At 48.1% G+C, this 21,219-nt stretch overlaps 1 protein-coding gene across 3 annotated transcripts in view; it reads left to right on the forward strand.

Moving 5' to 3' along the window:
- Positions 1-6,466: 6,466 nt before the first annotated feature.
- The window catches only part of SOCS7 (suppressor of cytokine signaling 7), a 32,355-nt gene continuing 17,602 nt past the window's right edge, over positions 6,467-21,219 (forward strand). The window contains exons 1-6 of one of the 3 annotated variants that reach the window (XM_032320425.1): positions 6,468-7,653; positions 14,256-14,320; positions 17,262-17,366; positions 17,809-17,910; positions 18,781-18,911; positions 19,420-19,588. In XM_032320425.1, coding sequence (XP_032176316.1) covers positions 6,677-7,653; positions 14,256-14,320; positions 17,262-17,366; positions 17,809-17,910; positions 18,781-18,911; positions 19,420-19,588 — 1,549 coding nt within the window. In that variant the 5' untranslated portion in view covers positions 6,468-6,676. Of the gene's footprint in view, positions 7,654-14,255; positions 14,321-17,261; positions 17,367-17,808; positions 17,911-18,780; positions 18,912-19,419; positions 19,589-21,219 lie in introns of all 3 variants that reach the window. The other 2 variants (XM_032320427.1, XM_032320428.1) reach the window with 2 other exon arrangements.

The raw sequence follows: 21,219 nt of genomic DNA on the forward strand, positions 1-21,219 counted from the left end.
ATAGCAACCGCAGATGAGCTTGTGCCCCTCTCTCCTCCCCTCTGCTCCACTCAGCCTCCTGGCAGCAATAGCGACGGGCATGATAAAGGGCCAAGCTGCAGCTCCTGGCAGGCAGCTCTGGCTGCCTGTACCCCCCTGACACGGTGCTGCCGAAATTGAATTTGAGATTGGGGGTGGTGGGGGGTGGGGGGAAGAGAGCCTAATATAACCACAGCCAATCTCTGAACAAACTGTGGCAGTTTATCAAGAGCTTCTTGTGTGCTTTATCTCAACGGATCTGCCCCACAAGCATGTATGGGAGGTCAGTATTATCCCCATTTCACAGATGCAGACACTGAGGCTCAGAGACTCACCTGAGATCACATAGCTCACTTTAAGTTGAGACTCAAGCCCAGAGCTCTGACTCTCCACACTGGCCCCCATCAAACTCCCATGACCCTGTTATTCAAGACTAGTGACCGAAGAGTGAATCGAGACCCAGAGAGTTTAAAAGTTCCCCACCCCCCACAAGGATCACACTGTCATTCATGACCTCAGCAGGTCTTCACCTTCCACTCAGGGGAGCCTCTCTTCTCCAGCACCACAGAGGTAACAACCCCAGCCAATGGGGTGTATGTACGTGTGTGTATTTGCGTGTACGCACGGGCGCTTGTCTGTAATGAGGACAGGGAGAAGAGAGTGGACAAAATTTTGCTTCTGCTTCACACTCCTTCATTTTGTCATCCTAAATCCCGTCTCTCTTTATTGAGTTAGTACTGCCTTGGATCCAGAGGGTGTATTCTTTTTTTTTCTTTTTCTTTTTTTTTTAAGATTCCATTTATCATTGGAGACAGAGAGAGAGGGAGGTACAAGAGGCAGGTCAGGGCAGAGGCACAGAGAGAAGCAGACTCCCTGCCAAGCAGGGAGCCTGACACAGGGGTCGATCCCAGGACTTGATCCCGGGACCCCAGGATCACAACCCAAGCCAAAGGCAGATGCTTAACTGACTTAGCCACCCAGGAGCCCCAGAAGGGTGTGGATTCATGCAGGTAGCCATAGAACAAAGCTCCCGCCTTCCTCTCCTGCCGTCTTCCATTACTCTTGTGCTCTCCTCTATCCCACTCCCAGAGATCTGGCCCCACATACACAAGCTGTCTCTTGGCTTCGTTCTCTCTCGCTCTGCCCACTCCCTTAAACCTTTGATGTCCCAGAGCACTGAGTGTATGCAGCAAGGGATGGGTGATGATTTCTAGAAACTCCCTTTGCTTTACTGGTGGGCTCTGCAAACAGTTCTGCATTGGATCCTAAGTGAGAACATCAGAGTGGGAGGGAGAGGAGGGGCTTGAGGACAGCCCCCCAGCAGAACCCCTATGATGGCAGAACTGGAAGGGCCTCTAGCTCAGACCTTTCTCCGATAGAGAAGGAAAATAGGACTAAAGCTGCGGGTGGGCATCGTTGACCTTCTCAAAACCATGAAGCTGCTTGTGAGTGGAGTCAGACCTGTAGGACGCATGCATAGCTCTCTCCTCAGCCATTGTGATTCCGTGTGCTAAGAGAGAGGGATGGAGGGGAAAATACACCCATTCCAAGCTCTGGGTCTTACTGGTTACTGTTAGTGGAGGGTCACGAACACACTGTATGAAGACATAATAATAATAATCATTTTGATCCCCCAAGAAGCTTTTCATAATAATAACTACTAACATTTGTGTCATGTTTTCGCATTTCTGTGTAAGCTTTCATTTAACCCCCACAAAAGCCCCTGGGGGGAATTATTAGTGAACCATTTTTGCCAATAGAACACAGGTTCAAAGATACTAGATTATTTGCTCTTGGTCGTCCATCCAGGAAATGGTGTGAGTAGGACTCAGAGTAGCTGGAGAGCTGTAGAGGGGCAAGGATGGTCCCTGTCTCCCTTATCACTGCAGCCCCGAGGCCTAGCCCACCACTGAACGACTAAGTGATCTCAGGAGCGACTTCAGTTCTCTGGGTTTCTCTTCCCAAACCTTTGAAACTAGGGTCCTACCACTTCAGGGACCACCTAGATGGGCCTCAGTTAAAGAGATATGTATAGACGCAAGACCCATTCAACAAATACACACAAATTCAATTCATACAAAGATAACACTTCCTTTACTTGAAGCTGAATTTTCAATGCTTTTTCCCAGGACCTGAGCTCTAGGCCTCACATTTAAGGAAGTGGAGAAAGGCAGTATTCCTTGCCCTGCCTTAGAAAGAGCTTGGGGTGCCTGGGTGGCTCAGTCATTAAGCGTCTGCCTTCAGTTCAGGTCATGATCCCAGTGTCTTGTCAAACCCTGGGTTGGGATCCCTGCTCAGCAGGAAGTCTGCTTCTCCTTCTCCCTTTGCTTGTGTTCCCTCTCAGACTGTCTCTCTGACAAATAAACAAATAAATAAATAAGCAGACATAAATAAATAAATAAATAGACAAATAAATAAACAAACAAACAAATAAATAAAATAAAATAAAATAAAGAGCTTGGATGTGTTGCCCTATGTCTCTGTGTGCTCTGGCGCTGGGGTGGTACCCTAGATGGGGTCCACACCAGGTGTAGACAGAGCTTCCCTCCCAGGCCAAGAAAGTAGCTGGACAGCAGAGGGCGCTGCAGAGCTACAGACCTCGCATTCGTAGGCTAATTAACCTGTTCTGGGGCCGGGGAGGTTTTCCAGAGACAGCCAGGTATCTTGAGCTGTTGTCTTAAGCCTCTGGAGTTCTGTGATCCTGTAGCAATTTCTCTTCTTTTCTCCAGAAATCTGAGTGACACCTGCCAGGGAGCTGAAGGAGAGTGGGTGGTTTTGAATTCCACTTCTGGAATTGTGTGACCTTAGGTAAATAGCTCTCTGAGTTTCAGTTTCTTCATGGGCAAGGAAAGACGGTTTGTTGTGCAGAATTAGACATGAATTTGTATCAGAAGCCCCTTGCAAAGCATGAGGTTGAACAATCATCCCACGCTTCTATTTCAGTGGTCCACTCTGTGGCACGGGAGGAGTCCATAATGGGTGAAAAACAGATCTGGCTCCTGCCCTTGTGGAGTTTACAGCCCAGTAGGGAAGACAAGATTTTAATCAAATAACCCCACGGAGAGATGAAAAATCACAGCTATGTCGGAAGTGTGACAAAGCAACGGTCTGGGAGCTGGGTGGGGAGGAAGTAAGGACCCAGGCAGGGAGAGTTCCCTGAGGTAGTGAGGAGTGAGTTCAACCTGGGGGTTTATAGGAGTTTAAGCTAAAAGAGAAGGGAAAAAAACCTTTCAAGAAAAGGAAATAGCTTATGTAATGGCCATATGTGTACGAGTCTCACACAGGGCTAGAGGAACTGCAGGGGAGAGAGAACAAACTGAAGGCTGGTGGGAGCTGAGGCCAGACAGAAGCAGGGGTCAGATCACACGGGACCCCACAGGCCTCCTTAAGGAGTTTTCTCTTCAGCCAAAGAACGATGGGAAACTACGGAGGGATATAATCACCGGTTACAGACAAACTTCCATGTTATTTATTTTTTTTTAAGTTTTTTTTTAAAGGATTTTATTTATTTACTTGACAGCGGAGATCACAAGTAGGCAGAGAAGCAGGCAGAGAGTGAGGAGGACGCAGGCTCCCCGCCCAGCAGAGAGCCCGATGCGGGACTCGATCCCAGGACCCTGAGATCATGACCTGAGCAGAGGCAGAGGCTTTAACCCACTGAGCCACCCAGGCGCCCCTCCATGTTATTTTTTAATGTTAATTTTAGTCTTAAGTAATCTCTACACACAAGGCAGGGCTTGAACTCATGACCCTGTGATCAAGAGTCACATGCTTGGGGCGCCTAGGTGGTTCAGTGGGTTAAATCTCTGCCTTTGGCTAGGGTCATGGTCTCAGAGTCCTGGAATCGAGCCCCACATCAGGCTCTCTGCTCAGCCTGCTTCCCCGCCTCTCTGCCTGCCTCTCTGCCTACTTGTGATCTCTCTGTCAAATAAATAAATAGGATCTTAAAAAAAAAAAAAAAAAAAGAGTCGCATGCTTTTTGGACTGAGCCAGACACGCGCCCTGAAAAATTTCTGTTTTAAAAAGCTCTGTCTGGGGGCGCCTGGGTGGCTCAGTGGGTTAAGCCACTGCCTTCGGCTCAGGTCATGATCTCAGGGTCCTGGGATCGAGTCCCGCATGGGGCTCTCTGCTCAGCAGGGAGCCTGCTTCATTCTCTCTCTCTCTCTCTGCCTGCCTCTCAGTGTACTTGTAATTTCTCTCTGTCAAATAAATAAATAAAATCTTAAAAAAAAAAAAAAAAAAAAGCTCTGTCTGGGGGTGACTGGGTGGTTCAGTCGGTTAAGCGGCTATTTTAGGCTCAGGTCATGATCCCAGGGTCCTCAGATCGAGGTCCGCATCGGGCTCCCTGCTCAGCGGAGAGCCCACTTCTCCCTCTCCCTCTGTCGGCTGCTCTGCCTGCTTGTGCTCTCTGTCAAATAAATAAATAAAATCTTAAAAAAAAAACACAAAACACAAAAACTCTCTCAGGCTCCAGGATGCATATCCTCCTCTTCACTCCAATGCACCCTCAGGTACAAAATTGCTAAGTTCTGCTGGCTTATCCTTCCTCCTATCTGTTGCATCTCTCGACATCTCTCAGGGTACAATTTCAATGGTTTCCTAACTGATCTCCCTGCCTGCTATCTCCAGTCCAGTTGTCTCCCTCCCCTCCAGTCTATGATCCTCTACACAGCAAGCTTTCTCTAATTTGAGATTTACAGCATGTCTGCAAGTAAATGAAGCAGCCATCCTGATTCCTATTTTGCAGATGAGAAAACTGAGGTATGAAGGTGCTGTGGAGCTGGTTCATACAGGACTGTGAAATCTAACTGTTAAAATTTCAGGAATTCTGTAAGCCAGTTGTGAAACACAGCCACTATTCGAAATTAAATTATGTACACTTATAATTAAATTATGTTTAAAACAAAGGTAATAAAATTTTCAAAACTCATCACTTTCTAATAATTTTACTATTACTATTTACCTATGTTCCTGGGGTTGTTATTCTATCTGCATGATGAAACTATTACATAAGGGTACCCTACTGTTCATCTCTAACTCTGTGTTCAGTAACTCTGTGTTCTGAAGATTGAAATCAGCCACGGTGGGAGTATTTACACGATGGATATCAGCAAATGCTACAAATCAGGCCCTTGATTTATTGTTTTGTTGATTATCTATATTTTAAAAAGTGATGAAGGAAAAATTTGTAATTCAGATTTAACTTTAATTGTTATGCCTGTAGCCATTACACCATGAATAGTACAAAAATTAAGGAAACATTCTTTTTTTTTTTTTTTTTAAAAAGATTTTATTCTGGGGCGCCTGGGTGGCTCAGTGGGTTAAAGCCTCTGCCTTCGGCTCAGGTCATGATCCCAGCGTCCTGGGATCGAGCCCCACATCGGGCTCTGGGCTCTGCGGGGAGCCTGCTTCCCCCTCTCTCTCTGCCTGCCTCTCCGCCTACTTGTGATCTCTGTCTGTCAAATAAATAAATAAAATCTTAAAAAAAAAAAAAGATTTTATTCATTTACTTGAGAAAGAGAGAGGGAGGGAAGGAGAGAGAGGACACAAGTGGGGGAGGGGGCAGGAGAGGGATAGGGAGAAACAGACTACCTGCCCAGCAAAGAGCCCCAAGGTGGGCTCCATCCCAGGACCTGGGGATCATGACCTGAGCCGAAGGCAGACGCTTAACCGACTGAGAAACCGTTTTGATTCAGCAAGCAAGTCACTCCCATAATTGACAGTTAAGACTGTCTTTATTTTTTTCACTTTCCTCTTACACTGACGTTGAGGAAAACATCAACCAACATTCATGCCGCAATTCCTCGATTAATTGAAACCTTAGGTTGGCTACCCACACAAGAGTTTGACCAAAACCAATAAAAGGATTCTTGAGGATCAATTGGTTATATAGGATTTGCAACTGTATACTATTGTTATCATTTGTAAATTGTGTGCTATATATCCTTTACATCAGTAAAATTCATGATAAACTTATATACATATATATATATATATGCATACAATGCCCCCTGCCTCCAGAGAGCCAACATTCATCAGCACACCGCTGACTCTAGAACACATTATTCATGTGTCATTCCACAGACATTTACTGGATGCCAGCGGGGATACGGTTAGTCAATGAAGAAATGACTTGGCCAAGGTCACACATCGAAGGCGGCACAGCCGAGACATCACAGATACTCCCCCAAGGCCAGGCACTCTCGGCCAGGACCAAACCAGGCTTTTCAGGGCCGCTCCCCACCGCACCGGGGAGGGGCGGCTTCGGCCTCAGCGCCCGGGAAGTGAAAAGCGAGGGTCGGGGCAGGGGACCAACGACCAGGCTAGAAGCAGCCCACCGCCAATAGCGGCCCAGGCTGTACTAGACGTCACGCTCCGCGGAGGACAGCGCGAGCACGCCCCGGAGAGGGGGCGTGGTTACGGTCTCCCGGAAGTGACGCCATCCGGGGGCGGTCCTCGGCGGCGGCGGCGGCGGCGGCGCGCGGCCTGGGCTCGCGCTGGGCTCCGCGCGCCCCCCGCCCCCCTCTATGAGGCAGAGGCCGCGGCGGCCGTTAGCGCTGTCGCTCCGGGGGCCGCGGCGGGCGGGGCTCCGGCGGGGCCCGGCCTAGTCCCCACCCCAGCCCGGCTCCCAGCCGCCCGCCCTCCCTCCCTCTCCCCGATGCAGGGGGCCGAGCTCCGGGACGGCGAGGCGGCGGCGGCCGCCGCTTCGTACCGCGTCCTGAGCCGCCTGCTAGGCTATGGAGAGGCGGTCCCCGAGCCAGGCCCGCCGCCGCCGCCCCCGGGCCATGGTCCCCCGCCGCCACCCTTTCTCGCGCGGCCCGGCCCGCGGGGCTCCCGGCCGCCGCAGCTGATGGTGTTCCGCAACGTGGGTCGGCCGCCGGAGGAGGAAGACGCGGAGGCGGCCCCGGAGCCGGGACCCTCGGAACTGCTGTGTCCCCGGCACCGCTGTGCCCTGGACCCCAAGGCCCTGCCGCCGGGGTTGGCACTCGAGCGGACCTGGGGCCCGGCGGCTGGACTGGAGGCGCAGTTGGCGGCTCTGGGGCTCGGGCAGCCGGCGGGGCCGGGGGTCAAGACGGTCGGTGGGGGTTGCTGCCCGTGCCCGTGCCCATGCCCATGCCCCCCGCAGCCGCCCCCTCCGCAGCCCCAGCCGCCTGCTGTCGCCCCGCAGGCCGGGGAGGACCCCACGGAAACGAGCGACGCGCTGTTGGTCCTGGAGGGCTTGGAGTCGGAGGCCGAGAGCCTGGAGACGAACAGCTGCTCGGAAGAGGAGCTCAGCAGCCCGGGCCGCGGAGGAGGAGGGGGCGGCCGGCTTCTGCTGCAGCCCCCGGGTCCCGAATTACCCCCGGCGCCCTTCCCGATGCAGGACTTGGTCCCCCCAGGGCGCTTGGGTAGAGGGGAGCCGCAGCAACCGCCCCCGCCCCCGCCTCCTCCCGGGCCCCTCCGGCCACTGGCGGGCCCTTCTCGGAAGGGCTCCCTCAAAATCCGCCTCAGTCGCCTCTTTCGCACGAAGAGCTGCAACGGCGGCTCCGGCGGCGGGGATGGAGCCGGCAAGAGGCCTTCTGGAGAGCTGGCTGCTTCTGCTGCGAGCCTGACAGACATGGGAGGCTCTGCGGGCCGGGAGCTGGACGCGGGGAGGTGAGACTGGCGGGGGGCGCTGACTGACAGAACTTCCCTTTTCTTCTTTCATATCCCTTTTATTCTGCTGCGAACATGATTCTGACAATTCTTAGGATGTGCTTTTCATAAGGATGCATAGAGACGTAGGCCTAAAGGTGGTGACTTCGCCCATTAGGTGAGAGCTATTTGGGGGAACAGTTTTCACTCTTAGTTCAGTCTGGTGACATTTCTCAGCTGGTTAGCAGCCCCCCAGTTGGGAGAGGATTTGAAACCATCCTCCCACCCCAACCCTGGTCTGGCTTTTATAAAGTTTTCCAAGGTGTAGGTCTACCATTACTTCTGGTAAGGAGGTTGCTGGAAATGTTTGGTCTTAGGGGCAAAAAGTTGGTCCTGTAACCCTTTTGCTTATTATTCTCTCTGTGTTCCCCACCCCTCTCATGCTTATGCCTACAAATTATGTGACACACTTGTGCGGCTGTAGGCCAGCAATTGTTTGGGCATCTCTATTCAAAATGTTAATGTTTGCCTGGTTGGTTTCTTAGATAAACCTGGCTTATCTCCTGTGCTGACCATCGACTCTGAGGATAGAAAATAGTTTGCTCTCAAGCCGGTGTGAGTGTTCTAAGTGTGAGGTATAGACATGGGTGTGTGGGTTCTAGGCCAGCTGATGAAAATTCCAAACTTAGAGGTCGTTTTTTTTTTCTCTGCATTTCTGAAGGGTGGACGGCACTCTGGCATGCAGTGTTAGGTCTGTATACTAGTTTAAAAGCTGTCAGCGTTTGTGTCAAGAAGTGAGACTTCCCTTGTGGTAACTGCCTTGGTGGTTTGCACTGCCGAATGGGTTCTGAACAAAGATTGGAATTGGTTTTGGTGCCGCTCATACGATGGATTCTTGAGACACACTGGCAACCACAACCCAAGGCTGAAGAATGGGTAGACAATAGATTTGAGAACTTTACTGTGTACCAGAATCACGTGGGGAGCTTTGGGAAGAGATGAGTGTGCCTGAGGGCCCAAGAGTTTGAATTTCTACAAAGCTTCTCACATGACCCAGAAGTGTGACCTCCACTGGGAACCACTCATCCTTGGACTTCTTTCAGGGGAGTTTGCGTGCTCCCAAGAGAAAAGTATGGGGTCAGTTTTGACTTTGCTGCCCTTTCTGAACAGTTGGGCCAGAACATCATCTTGGGGATCAGACCGAACCCATATTTCTTGAAGAAGTCAGTAGGTTGCTGTGTGTTGCGCCCTCAGGTAGACCTATGTTTCTGCCTTTGCTTCCCAAGTGAACTTACACTGGGAGCTCAGGTCTTAAAAACTGTGTGGCTTCCTTTTGTTGTAGGCTCAGCATTAGATACTCTACTTCCCAGTATAGAGGAAATGTTCATTAGAGGAGGGGGAGGGCAGGGTTGAAGCTGTGGGTAATGACATAGGATAGACTGCTAATTTTCTTGTGGTCCGTCTTGCCTTTATTCCATATTGACCAGGACTTGGTCTAAGATTCCAGAGACGCCAAATACGAGGTGTGGCGTGAAATTAGCTGCTATGTCTAATAGATTAGGAAGAGGAAAAGGCATTTAACATTATACGGCTTTTTGCCTTTGGAAGCAGAATTTAATGGTCATTGGCGGCTCTGTTACCAACCCTCACACTAAGCACAATACAGATTTCTGCTGCAGAGCAAATTGGGATGTAGCTCTGCAAAGAAGCTTAGTTCAGGGCACTGGAGAATTACATTTTTTGGTCCAAGGGCTTTCTCTGATGAATTGAAGAAGAGCTAGGTATTTGTGTATGAACGTTTGGTTGAACTGCTATTAGGAGGCAGCGTGTTGCACAGAGTACGTGAACATCTAGGTTCTGCTTACAACTCCAGCGTCTGTGGAATGTAGCCAATTTTGTCTTCTTCATGCTTCCTCTTTTTTTTTCCCCATCTGTAAAATGGGAGTGATTCTCGTCTTGTTCCTGTCCTTGTAGAAATAGAGTGAAGACAAGAGAAATTGAGATGGAATATTTTGTGTTCTTGGAGGAGAAGTAATAAGATTGAACTGGTATTTCTTTTTTAATGCTTAGGATTTGGTGCTGCTAGATTTGCTTGTTAGCTTTTCCACAGCTTACGATGTGCCAGTCTTGTTGGCAGCCTCGCAGCTGTGAGAAACTTGGTAAGTCTGGCCAGGGTAGTTGTGATTTCTATGGATCTGCACCTCCTAAGTGCACCCCGTTGGGAGGAAGGATGAGTTTGGAATTTTAGGTTGTTCTCTTTTTTTGATTGGTAGGGGCCTGGAGGCTGTGAGAAATGTCAGTCTTTTGCCAGAAGGTATATGGCCTCCTGCCTTATTGTTGTTTGGAATTAATTACGGGTCTCTGCAGTCTTCGCTGTATAATTTGGGGCTTTTCAGTAGTAACCTCTGGGTATGGTTCTCTCTGCCCTTCTCCACATCTACCTTTCCCACAGCTATCACTGGAAAGTACCTCCTGCTGTCATATTATAAGGCTTAATAGTTTCCATGTTTTAGCATGAAGCAAACCTTTACTTCTTTTCAGATGCTTTAGAGTCTGGGAAATGGACCTGCCTGGATATACCAAGTCTTAAGTCTTCTGTGTGATAGCTTAGAGAACCCTTTCCAAGTGAAGGAAGAAGTGGGCCACCGACTAATCAGGTTTCTCTTCTGGAGAACTGGGCTAGGCCTTGTAACACACATATGTTGGAATTCAAAGAGCTGGGCTTGATGCCTGTGGGCCTCGGTGTGATATAGAATTGCTATTTCAGGAAAACCAGTGAAGTTCCCTTGTCTTTTTCACATATGTTGAGCTGATTGTCTTCCTTTGTATTTGCTGAGAAATGGCATTTGATCTAACCTTTTAAAATCATCACATAATACACACATGGTCAGAAATGGGTACCTTGTTCATTTCTCAAGGTTTGTTTTTTCAGAGTTAACAGTTGAGATTATTCCTGGCAGTCTTTGTAATTGTGAGGTGGGAAAATGGAGAATAGTTCTGTAGTGGTTTCCTATCTATTTGTTTGGAAAAAAGATGGAATTCTGGAAAGAGAGGCAGGCTGCCTTGGCATTAGTCTGGGGCCCTGCTGTCATGGACAGAACCGGCAGACATGAGAGAGCCTTCTCTGTTTCCTCGGGTCTTTAGGTCTAAGGGAGTGTTTTTGAGAATAGTCTGACGTGGCGAGAGCAAGATGACTCTATGGTGTGTGTTGAGGAAGTTCTGACTGTGGGCTTGGGTTTTGGGTCCATACTCCGTGGATCTTTTTAACTCTTACGCCACAAAGTGGTTGTGGTTGGCATCTTTCGGAGTGAGCCACCTAAGTTCAACCTAAATCTTTGTCCACTGAGCCTGTATCTTTCATTCCCTCACATTTTTCCTGCTAAAATCATTCCAAGGTTTTAGACCTTGGACCACGTCTCTTGGCTTTTCCCCGGAAGTTCCCACCATAGGTTCTTCAGTTGGTGTATGATGGAGTTTTGGATCTGACCTTGCTGCACAGATGTCTGTGTATTGGAACTACAAATGAACACATGGTTTTTGTGCCTGCAGCACATGAACAGACACTGGCTTATGACGTGTTGAAATGGCACGGGCTGGCTGACTTGGCACTGTGTGCTGTAGCAGGCGCAGAGGTAAATTGTGGCCATCAAACCTGGCATTTGGACATCCGAGTTTGGGAGTTACTGTAGAAAAGGACATGTTTAAGTGTTAGGACATCAGTAGATGGGGTTTATGGACAAGGGAGAGTGAGGACATCATTATTTCGTGGTTTATATTTTAGGTTTCAAGGAATTTGAAAAGTGGCCAATGGTTTTATCAATGTGTTGACGGCCCGTCTAGTCTAATGCTTGTAACCCATTTTCTCCCACGGATCTGTTGCCGTCCAGTCGGTACTTTGCAGGGTGGAAGTGGACAGAGGCATTCTCTTTGTCATCTGTAGCACAAGCAGTGTGTAGCTGACACAAAGGACTGCTAGCCGCAAAGAAGACCTTTGCCTCAGGTCTTCTGCTGCTCCTGTCCTTTTCTGACACGTGAGATACAGCCCACCAGATCCTCCCCACCCTACCGCTCAAGTCTTTCTACTACTAAGATGCAAGTGGCCTACTGGCAGAGTTAAAATGACTTAACTCTGCACCCTAATGCTTTTCAGGGTGATCAGAGTGATCTGGGGAGGAATAAAATAACATGGGAATGTAGTATGGAAGGGTTAGTTAAAAATTTTTGTTACTGGAGCTGAATCATTCATGTTGCTTTCCCAAAACAGCCCATCCAGCTTAAATGGGCTTTTATCATTTTAAATGCTTCAGACCTACAAAAGGAGATATATAAAGTGTATGTACTATAATAATAATGAATTGCATACTTGGGTACCCACCACTAAGCTTAGCAAATAGAATATTATCAGTAGCTTTGAAGACCCCTGTGTGTTGCTTCCTGATTACATCTCTTCCCTCCCCCACGGAACCACCATCCTCAATTTTATGTTAATTGTTCCCTTGCTTTGTTTTTTATAGTTGTCTGGATTGGTCTTTTCATGAATGACTGCCATTAGAATGCTCTCAGGATCCTTGAGACAGAAACTGCTTAGGATTTTTAGTTAGCGTCTACCCTAAGAGGGAAGGAAGCACTTGTTTTTATTATTAGCCTATCAGCCCCCTAGACCTCTTCAAGCTTCCTGCCCCAAGGCCCCCTTATTTTCCAGAAAAAGCCATCCTAGGGCTCTCAAATGGCTCTGCCCATGTTCAGATTCTGATGTATTTCTTTCTCCAGATCCTAGAAACTATGATTTTCTTCTGCAAAATGCCGGGGGTGGGGGAGAAGATGAGCCACAGTGAGAAGGCCCCCGCAAGATGTGTGCATTTGGGTACTGCCGTTCTTCAGTGCTTGGCACTGAAGAGACTCGTCCCCAGCATGGGCAGATGGCAGAGTAATGCAGCTTCCTTTGAAAAGAGGCAAACGGCCAAGTGGCTGAGGTGTGAACCCTTTGAGAGGCCAGTGCTTTGGGTTTCTGCTTACTGGGTTTCATGTTGTACCCACAAGTTATCAAATAAAAATCAGCTTGGAAGCCCTTAAGTCTTAAAGTTTGTGTCCAGCAGAATTGACTTTCCATCCCAGCCCTCTAGAGCATTGGAACTAAGCTGCAGACTGTCACAGGCAACTTACATAAACAGAGGACTCCGTGGTTGTGTCTTGTTTTGACACGGCCACGTCTCTCCTGTGTGCGCCTCGGGTGGGGCAGGCATAGGCGGCGCCATCGTTAGATGAGAAGTCTCAGCGTGGAAGAAGTTGCAGAGGGAGCGTGAGGTAGGAACCCAGCATCTTGGCCGTTTCTGAGTAAGGTCTTCGCAATATGGTTTTGAAATTTTGTTTGGAGGGAGTCTTGAGAAGCTTAGACATCTGTGTTAAAACAAATGTGTAAAGATCTTCCAAAGTCAAATAATTTAAATAGGGTTTCATTTCGGATTTTCTATGCAGCTTCTCTGTTGGTGCATTTGAAGTTTATTTGGTCCTTGGGTGAGAGTAATTTTGGAAGTTGAGCCAGGTATAAGACCTAGAGTCAGGCACTCAATTCGTGGGTTTTTTTTTTTTCTTTTCTTTTTTGTAAGTCTGGTTTGTTGAGGCATAGTTTATGACCACCTAAAATTCCCCCCCTTTTTTTAAGGTGTCTAGCTCTATTAATTTTGGCAAGCCTATACAGTCATATAAGCTCTGCCATAGTCCAGATATAGCATATTTTTGTCACTTCTGCAAATTCTTTACCTTGTAGTCAATTCAGTCATCCTGAGGTAAGGTTTTTGAACTTAGCACATTTCTGGCCAGAAAGTCTTTGTCAGAGTCTTTTGGATTTCGTTCATTTCTCACTGAAAAGCCAGTTGCAATTGGTACAAAGTAAAGTTACCTGTGGTGTATCTTTTCACGGGAGATCTGGGTTTTCCAGCTGGCTCCCTGGAGCAGCATCAAGAAGCCATGGGGAGAGCTGTGTGACTGGCCGCTCAGAGAGGAGAAGGGCCATTTTCTTTGGGACCCAGGCAGAGAGCCCTTAACCTGAGGGAGCCCCCCAACTAAGCTGATAGTTTTGCCCTATGGCTCGGGGGCATTTGTATAGAAAGCGGGGATCTTAGTGGTTTAACATTGCCTGTGCTTCTTGTGCCATTCTCAAGTCCAAATCTATTCCCTCGTTCCCTTTGGGACCTTCTGCACCTTGGGGCAGGGCCATAGGGAAAGCGTTTGCTCCAAAATGGCACCTGCTCAGGTCAAGAGCCATTGTCTTGACTCCCTTATGAAAATCAGCCTTCCATCTGTCTACCTTCCTCTAGAAATGGACTTGCTAATTACCACACAAGGTGTTTTTCTCTTCCATTATGCTGGGTGTCGAGAGATCTAAAGGGATTTCTCATTGCTTTGTAGGCTGAACTTCAGAGTGAAATTTATTTAAGAAATTGCCTGAATTATTTCATTCTCCCCCTTTACATTTTAGGCTTTGTTACAGAAGTGTTGTTGACAGTGACTGGGATTTGTTTGGTTTTTCAGTGCATCTAGACTTGAGTGTCGTAGTGACTTAAACGCAAATGTGCTCATCCCCATCCTCCCTCACATTCTCTGTGTGCTCTCTCACCCCCTAGGAAACCCAGGTTGACAAGAACTCAAAGTGCCTTTTCTCCGGTCTCCTTCAGCCCCCTGTTCACAGGTAAGGGTGACAGCTCTCTTTTTCTTCTGACCTCTGAAAGCGGGAGTGCTCTAAGACCTGTCAGGGGGCGCTTACAGATGCCCCACAGAGCAAGCTTCCAGCGTGCCTGCAGTCCCTTCCTTCCTTCCATGTCCACTGGGGTTGGGGAGAGGCTATTTTTATGGTGTGGAATGTGTTCTTGACTTTGGAGGCTTTATAGTTGGAGGTAGAGACTGCTTGCTGGTAATTAGGTGGCATGGCAGGTACGCAGTGCTCCGTTCAGGGTTAACGATATAAATTAAAAGTAGGAATTACAAATTTATAGGCTAACAGTGTGTAAATGACTCTCTAGAAGTCATGCAGTTCCTGTTCCTGCTTCCAGGGGAGTTCGTGGATGATCTAATCAACATGATCCGTGATCATCTGGTCTATTTTTAAAGACTCTGGGCAAAGGGTATTACGTGAACTCTTGGCTTACCCATTTGGGGGCCAGGAGTTCTTGCAGCTGTTGGAGTTCTTCATTGTGTCTAATTTAAGTCTTTCCTCTTGCAGGAGGGAACACAGTTGCTCAAGTAGGGAAAGCGGTCGAATGTACTGCCTTCTCCTTAATGGGGAGCTTGTTCAGATAGGAAGCCTTTTCCTTATGTCAGTCCTGTATGGAGCTCCTGCTTGAGTAAGTGCCAGAGGAGGTCTCTAGCACAGTGCCTCTCATCTCAGGCACGGAGTACTCCTCATTGTTTGTGGCCCAGCCAAAAAATCCGAACTTCAAACTCCTTTGGAGATTGTGTCCCTCGAAAAGATGATTGGAAGGATTATGAGTTAGGAATGGACATGTCCAGAAGACGTTCAGCGGGCTTGTGGGACCCCCATTACCACATGGACTGCCATGAGGTGTCCGAACAACTGAGCTGGTGTCTGTAATAGGCACAGGTGGAGAGGGAGGCCTCTGTTCTTACCCAACGTCCAGAATTAAAGAATCCTGTCCTGTGGCAGCATGTCTTTCTTGTTAATCATTGTTTCCTCTAAAGTAAGGAACGCTCACCCACATTTGTACTTTCGGGTTTGATGTTCCTGTTTCAGACAGCCTTAGCTCTTTTGTATTACATCTTTTTTTTTTTTTTTTTCTTTTGTAATTACATGCTTTATTTGAGTGCTGTACCTAGGGGTGCCTGGCTGGCTTAGTCGGTTAAACTTCTGCCTTCAGCTCATGTCATGATCTCAGGGTCCTGAGTTTAAGCCCTACATTGAGCTCCCTGTGCAGCTGGGAGTCTGCTGCTGCTCCTTCCTCTGCCCCCACTCCCAGTCATGCTTTCTTTTGCAAATAAATAAATAAATAAAATCTTAAAAAATAAGTACTATAGGGGCGCCTGGGTGGCTGAGTGCGTTAAGGCCTCTGCCTTCAGCTCAGGTCATGATCCCAGGATCCTGGGATCGAGCCTCATGTCGGGTTCTCTGCTCAGCATGGACCCTGCTTCCTCCTCTCTCTGCCTGCCTCTCTGCCCGCTTGTGATCTCTGTCTGTCAAATGAATGAATGAAATCTTCGGGGAAAAAAAAAATAAGTGCTATACCTATTGTCCAGACCCTTCAGGAAACGCACTTGTCTGGGCTCATGGCGTTGCTCTGGGCTGCTAGGCTCTCAGTTACTAAGCTATGTGATGAGTCTGGGTCCAGCTTCCCAGAGCTGCTGATGACTTTTAGCAGAGCTTTTTTTTTCCTTTTTCTCTTTTGCTCCCTTCTTCCCTGCCTCCCTCTCTCTCTCTCTCTCTCTTTGTTGCTTGTTTGTTTCTTTTTCTTTCCTTAGGCTCTATGCCCTATGGGGCTCTCACTCATGACCCTGAGATCAAGAGCCACCTGCTCTACTGATTATGCCAGCCAGGGTGCCCCTTGCAGAACTTTTCTGCTTACCTTAATTAGTGCTCCAGACCTTTGAAAAAAACTGTGTTATTAGATTCTGAAAGCCCTACTCTTGGCCTTTTAGAGATATTGGTTACCTCATTTTCTTAACTGGGAAATAATAAAATTCTAGCCGAGGGGTTAATTCAGCCTCCTGAATGAGAAAAAGTTGATGGAAATAACACTTTAAGGGCCAAATTAGAGAGAAATCTTGAGAGTCTTCTCCCTGTGGGTCAGACCTACCAAAACTTGTCTGTCAACCTTTGTTATAAAATACCCTTTACCCTCTGGTGACTGAAGTAGAGAGAGGGTAGATGGGCTTGGATGGCAAGATGGAGGCTGTAAGGCAGAGAACGGAACTGCATGATAGGCTGTAAATAGAAGAAACTATGTGCCATCCCCCATCAGGTTCCTCTGGAGCTTACCTGATTTGGCTGACTGTGGAAGTGGTTCATTAGTAGGATTGTAAATGCATCTTTGGCCTTCGTAGTCTCAGCTCTTAGGAATTAGTTGATATGCAAAATGGTTGCTTCTCTTGTGAGGGAATATTCTGGAATAATCTAGATGTAGAAAGCCATTAGGGAAGAAGTTGAGGCCCACCTTGAGACCTTTATCTGCATTCAGGTTACCGTGCAGTTCTTACATTTTTCTGGCACTTACTTTCCATGTACATTTGGACTTGCAAGCTGCTTACCTTCCTCCCTAAGGCAGAAATTGGTACACCTGTCTGTAAACATACATGGTGTGGGTTCCATTTGAATAAAGATCTCTTGTGAAGGTTACATAGTGAGCGGCACAACCACAATTAGTTGGCCTTTCCACTGTCAATCCTGTGTTTCTATCCTAAAGAATCTTTGACCTGTTACAGGACCAAGAAATGATAGAATTAAAAACTGACTTTCCCAGGTGTTTGGGGGTGACTCCAGCTCTGGGAAGCTTTAAGATTTGAGGTTTTTGAGAGCCAGGGGAACCTCTTGCCTCCCTTGCTTGCCCTTCGCTTTCCTCTGCTTTTGGCCTCAGCTGCGGGCAAGGTGCTTCCGTAACGTGCTTGGTCCGTGAATCCCTCAGGTGAAACTGTGTCGCTTGTGGACGTGGACATCTCTCAGCGGGGCCTGACCTCTCCACACCCTCCAACTCCCCCTCCTCCTCCGAGAAGAAGCCTCAGCCTCCTAGGTATAGTCTCTGCCCCTCTCTGCTGCCTTGCCCTAGTGGGAGGGGATGAGCTATATGGACCTGTTGTTCTTTTCCAGGAGCCAATATGCTCCTGGGTTTCTAATAATGACCCAATTATTCCCTGTCCCTTTCTCAGCACCCTTGTCATCTCCCTAAGCAGTTAAATGGGTCTCTTACCTGCATGCTGTAACATTTACTGTCCATCTGTTGATCAGCCCTGAATCTACAGCTAGTAGACTGCTTTCAGAACATCCTTACATTTCTGCTTTCAACAAAGGATACCAGATTAAGATGCTTGTTGCCCTCTGTGCAGAAAGACAGGGGGAAGGTCAGGCCATCTCGATCCAGAGGGCAGCCTGATGATCCTTCTCCCTCGCCTCTGCTTCACCTCACTCACCGGTGCTCATATTTCTGAACCTCTTGCTTCTGTTCTCTCTTCTAGATGATATCAGTGGGACGCTGCCTACATCTGTCCTTGTGGCTCCGATGGGGTCTTCCCTGCAGTCTTTCCCCCTACCTCCGCCTCCTCCACCCCATGCCCCAGGTTAGCTTAGTATAGAGGCAAGCCTTGTAAAAGTTGGGAGTACAAAGTGATAGACTGTTGATGGATGGGAGAGGTCTATTTATGGAAATAATCGGATTTACGAGAACACTTAAATCTTATCCCCTTGGCTGGGCCAGAACTCCTTGGAATTGAGGCCAAGAACTGGTTTTTCTAACCCATTTTCCCTGTGGAGGTGAATCTGACTTTTGTTAGGGATAAAAGACTATTGAATTTTTCACCTCTTTGCTGCTGAGACTGCTTTGCAGTCTCTGAGTAGATACCATTTAGGAGACAGCCTTAATTTCCAAATGGTGAGAACGTTTAAAGTATTCAAGGTTCTCTGGTGTTTCTAAGCTTTCCGTATTTACTGCAGCCTTGTAAATAAGTACCCAGCATTTAGTAGCCCACACCTGCTTTGCCAGCCTCCAGTACCCAAGGAGTAAAATGAATGAAATCGGCATTCTTTCCTACTTGCCTGGCAAAATCGTTCCCCTTCCTGGGCAAGTAAGCGAGTCACTATTTCCAAGGCTGCTTTACCGGCGCTTCACCTCGAGGTGGGAGAAGCTGGAATCGCTCTAGGCTGGTGAAGCCCCTGACGTAGTCACCTTAGTCAGGTTAGTGAGCAGCTCCCCCACCCCGCTTTTGGGGTCAGACGCCCCCACCCATCCTTCACAGCTTACACGAGCCCACACAGCTTTTTGTTACAGTCCATCCAGCTCCTTCCCACTGCTTTGGCTTCCACCCTTTCCAGCTTAGCTTCTGATGCCTTGCCCCTCTTCAGTTAGCATCTCTGTTTGGGGGTAGGGAGGGTCTGCTTGTGGTTGGGAGCTGGGAGGGTGAACAAGTAACTGCCCCTCTCTCGCCCGGCAGATGCGTTTCCCCGGATGGCTCCCATCCGAGCAGCTGAATCCCTGCACAGCCAGCCCCCCCAGCATCTCCAGTGTCCCCTCTACCGGCCCGACTCAAGCAGCTTTGCCGCCAGCCTTCGAGAGTTGGAGAAGGTAGGCGGTGCCTGGAGACTGGCGGCTGGCCTCCTCTCCCACTCTCCTTCTTCTGTCCTGGGCTCCCCTTTTCTTATTTTTAGAGGAAGAGTAGTTCTCTTGCCTCTATATTTACAGTGCCAAAGCAGTGTGCTGCGATGATCAATTCCATAAGGGACGTTGGAAAATCGAATCACGGAGAAAAACATTTGAATGTGGTGAAGAACGGTCGTGGAGAACTGTTTACATAGTGGAAGCTGACTTTGACAGATTAACTGACCCAGTTCCCTCTTCTTTTCCTTGTAGGCCTTGGTAATGGGATTGTAGGCTTGTGTTACTTTGGAGGGCTAAAAGAATGAGTCTGCTGTTGGTGGCTAATGGTTAAGACACTGTTAGCGGCCCTTATCTAGTGAAATGTTTTGGAAGTGGTGGGAGGGTGGGGATTCTCCTGCAGTAAAATAGATTGTGCTGAAAATGTACCCGTTTCCTCCATGCTGTGAAGTACTTGACCACTTCTTGTCTTTGATAGTGTGGTTGGTACTGGGGACCAATGAACTGGGAAGATGCAGAGATGAAGCTGAAAGGGAAGCCAGACGGCTCTTTCCTGGTACGAGACAGCTCTGACCCTCGCTACATCCTGAGCCTCAGTTTCCGGTCACAGGGTATCACCCACCACACAAGAATGGAGCACTACAGAGGTAAGAGGTGCTGCTGTTTGCCGTGCTGCCGTTTGTGGAGAGCCTTCTTCCCCCTTTGCTGGTCACTACTCCTGCTGTTTGGCCTTTGTGTGGGAAGGTTTTATGGAAGTGGAACTACGGATTGGGAGAAAAATCTCATCATGCTCCATTGAATGTTGTTATGGGTACTGGTTTCAGCCCTAGAAGGATTGTTGGCAGGGGTAGGGAGGAAGGTGACGGTTCTCTTCAAAAATACTCTCAGCATTTCTCTCCAAAAGAGGAGAGCCTGAACAAGATTGTTAAACAGAGCAAAGCCCGTAGAACTCTCTCGATAGAAGGAAGAAATAACCTAGGACCATTCCACAAATTCTCCCAGCCTCTGTTCATAGTTAGACTTAACGAATGATGTCACTTCAACTTTCACCTCTATGTAGGTAATTGCTGTAGCTATAGCTAATAAAGAAAACATAATTAGACTTGACGTCAAGAGAGACTTCTGTTATAATCCTATACCCAGAGAGGAGAATTTAGTGTTTACCCTGTGACCATCCTGTAGTGAATTTCTTTGCCTGAGAGTCACATCAGCTCCTCCTCCCAGACGGCATGGTGATAATTTCTTCAGGTCACCTGTGTGGTCTCTTAGGAAATAGCCATCAAAACTCAGAGACTTTGTGGGATCAACATGCTTTAGACTATCTGCCTTCCTGTCTCCTCCTCTGTGCTCAGCTGGTGCTGAATGCTGTGGTCACCTCTAGAAGCTGATTTGTTCAACCCCGCTGTCTGGATTGACTTTACATCCTGGCATTCTGTGTTTGACGTGGGCCAGAAACTCAGGCGGTCAGCAGTGGCCGGGCTGGTTCCTACATCCTTTGTCCGAATAACTCCCTGTGTCACAAACTTGAAAAGTGGAGAGAACTTAGGGGAGTTTCAGGGATCAGCCTCAAAAGAGCTGTGTTAGCCGCTCTTGCAGGCTCTTCTCGGCCCCCGCTGTGTCTTCTCTCTCAGCCGTGTTGTGCTGTATTTATTTGGTTTGCTTCTCATGTGAGGCAGGAAGTGGCATGTTAGGCCAGCATAGCTCTGTCCATGGCTTCCTCCATCCCCACCCTTGCCTTAAAGGTGCACGAAGAGAGAGGCCCATCAGTCCACAGACCTGAGAATTAGTTAGATGGCTGTTGCCTGCTCTCCTGCTATTTCCAAAAGCCAAAATCAAACCAGCAGAAAAACACCCTGCAAAGTAAAGCATTTCAGAATGAAGTATTTTTATAAATCTATGAAAATGATGGATGGCTTGGCCATGAGACAGGAAATGCCTGACCTCTAAGGTCCCTGATAGGCGAGAGGCCAGTAAGGAGAGAACCTTCACATGGTGCTCCAGTTACTTTTTGTTCAAAGGGGCTTTTCTTCCTTGAATAAATGGAATTTTTAATGGGAGCCTGTGGGTCTTTAAGTTGGCAGTTGCAATGGAGCATTTGTCTTCATCTTTTTAAGTGATACTGTAAGAGTAGCTAGAGAGACTCAGAACTATAGTTCTCTTGGATTCCGTCCCTTTTGTAGGTGATTCCTTTGCACTTAGTGCTTGAGTTTTTGGTTTGTTTTTAGTCACGGGAGTTTATATTCCCTTTTGCTTTTGGGTTTGGGGTGGGATCTTTGCA

The sequence above is a fragment of the Mustela erminea genome, chromosome 18 (assembly GCF_009829155.1).
Source record: "Mustela erminea isolate mMusErm1 chromosome 18, mMusErm1.Pri, whole genome shotgun sequence".
NCBI classification, from domain to species: Eukaryota; Metazoa; Chordata; class Mammalia; order Carnivora; family Mustelidae; genus Mustela; species Mustela erminea.